Raw genomic sequence first — 1,295 nt, 5'->3', positions numbered from 1 at the left:
TGATGATGATGATGATGATGATGATGATGATGATGATGATGATGATGATGATGGAAATGATTTCTACCCTGCTTACCAAACAATGATGATGATGATGATGATGATGATGATGATGGTGATGATGATTTTAGTAATGATAATAATGATAAATGTGATAATAGTAGTGATATTTCATGGTTTGTCAAATAGGAGTACATACAAAATAACATACTTTCGAACTGGTCAAAATGACCAACCATTGTTTTCCTGGAGAAAAGTGGTCATCTTAGACGGGTGGTTCTCTGAAACAATATCGTTTTGATTTTTATAGAAAAAGAATATCGGAGGGGGTGAGGGAAGTTGGATGTGGTTATTTATACAGTGATTGTCCTGGACAGATGATCGTTACAGCAGGTTTGACCGTAACTGACAGTATTATTCCCGGGCCAGAAGGCTACTTGACCAACTGCAGTCGAACCTGCTCTAACGGTCATCTGCATAAGACAACCACCTGTACATACGGCCACTTCCCATTTCCTCTTATAATATGTATTCTTTACATTATAACGACATTGTGTAAGACTGTCACCTGTCTAAGAAGACCGCTTTTCTCACTGACCAAGGATAGCTGTCTTTGACAATTATTTCGACTGTACTTGAGTCATTCCCTAAAATGTACAGCATCTTTGACATTCCTGAATCTATACGACGTTTTTTTTGTTGTTTATTTTTGCTTTTTTTTATATTTTTAATTCAGGCTTGCATGGATCGAGAGAAACAGGATGAAATTGCCAAATTGCAGTTGTCTTGGATTGATGGCATTTGTCTGCCTTTGTATAAGGTTTGTCGGATCTATTGAATAAACTTGTTTTATAATAATACCCTAGACTGTACACACTGACGAAACTCCGATTCAGCGCAGACCACGCCATTTTGCTACCCTAGAATTAATTTACAAAGTTATATCTCCTAAGTACATAGTTTTAAAAAAATATAACATTACAAGTTTTGAGTTTCACAACATGTGAACCTTTTTTAACAGTTTTTTTTTAAATAGCTTGATAACAACTCCGAATAATCGTACGATTTTGATACAGCAGATAGAACATTTGGTTGCCGATCTCCTGATCTTAGTAACTCGAAACGGCCAAACATGTCAGATTGGAACGTTGTAATTCTGAGGTAGCGATTTGTGAGCAGCGTGTTAAAATTGGGCGCTCGTCAAAGTATCATCAAGGAAACCGACATTTTTTTCGAGCTGTGTCGCCAATTATTTCAAGTGTTCTTTTTTTTTTTTTATTCCTTTATTTTTTATG

General features: G+C 36.0%; 1 protein-coding gene across 1 annotated transcript in view; it reads left to right on the top strand.

The window, feature by feature from the left end:
• Window positions 1-1,295, top strand: part of LOC101856982 (dual 3',5'-cyclic-AMP and -GMP phosphodiesterase 11A) — a gene marked incomplete at its 5' end in the record, with an annotated part of 142,616 nt that overhangs the window by 134,738 nt on the left and 6,583 nt on the right. Inside the window, 1 exon segment of the mRNA XM_005105621.3 lies at window positions 737-820. Coding sequence (XP_005105678.3) covers window positions 737-820 — 84 coding nt within the window.

This window comes from Aplysia californica, unplaced genomic scaffold, assembly GCF_000002075.1.
Source record: "Aplysia californica isolate F4 #8 unplaced genomic scaffold, AplCal3.0 scaffold00481, whole genome shotgun sequence".
In the NCBI taxonomy this organism is placed as follows: Eukaryota; Metazoa; Mollusca; class Gastropoda; order Aplysiida; family Aplysiidae; genus Aplysia; species Aplysia californica.
The sequence above is the reverse complement of the archived record's forward strand: the minus strand, read 5'-3'. Positions and strand labels throughout refer to the sequence as shown.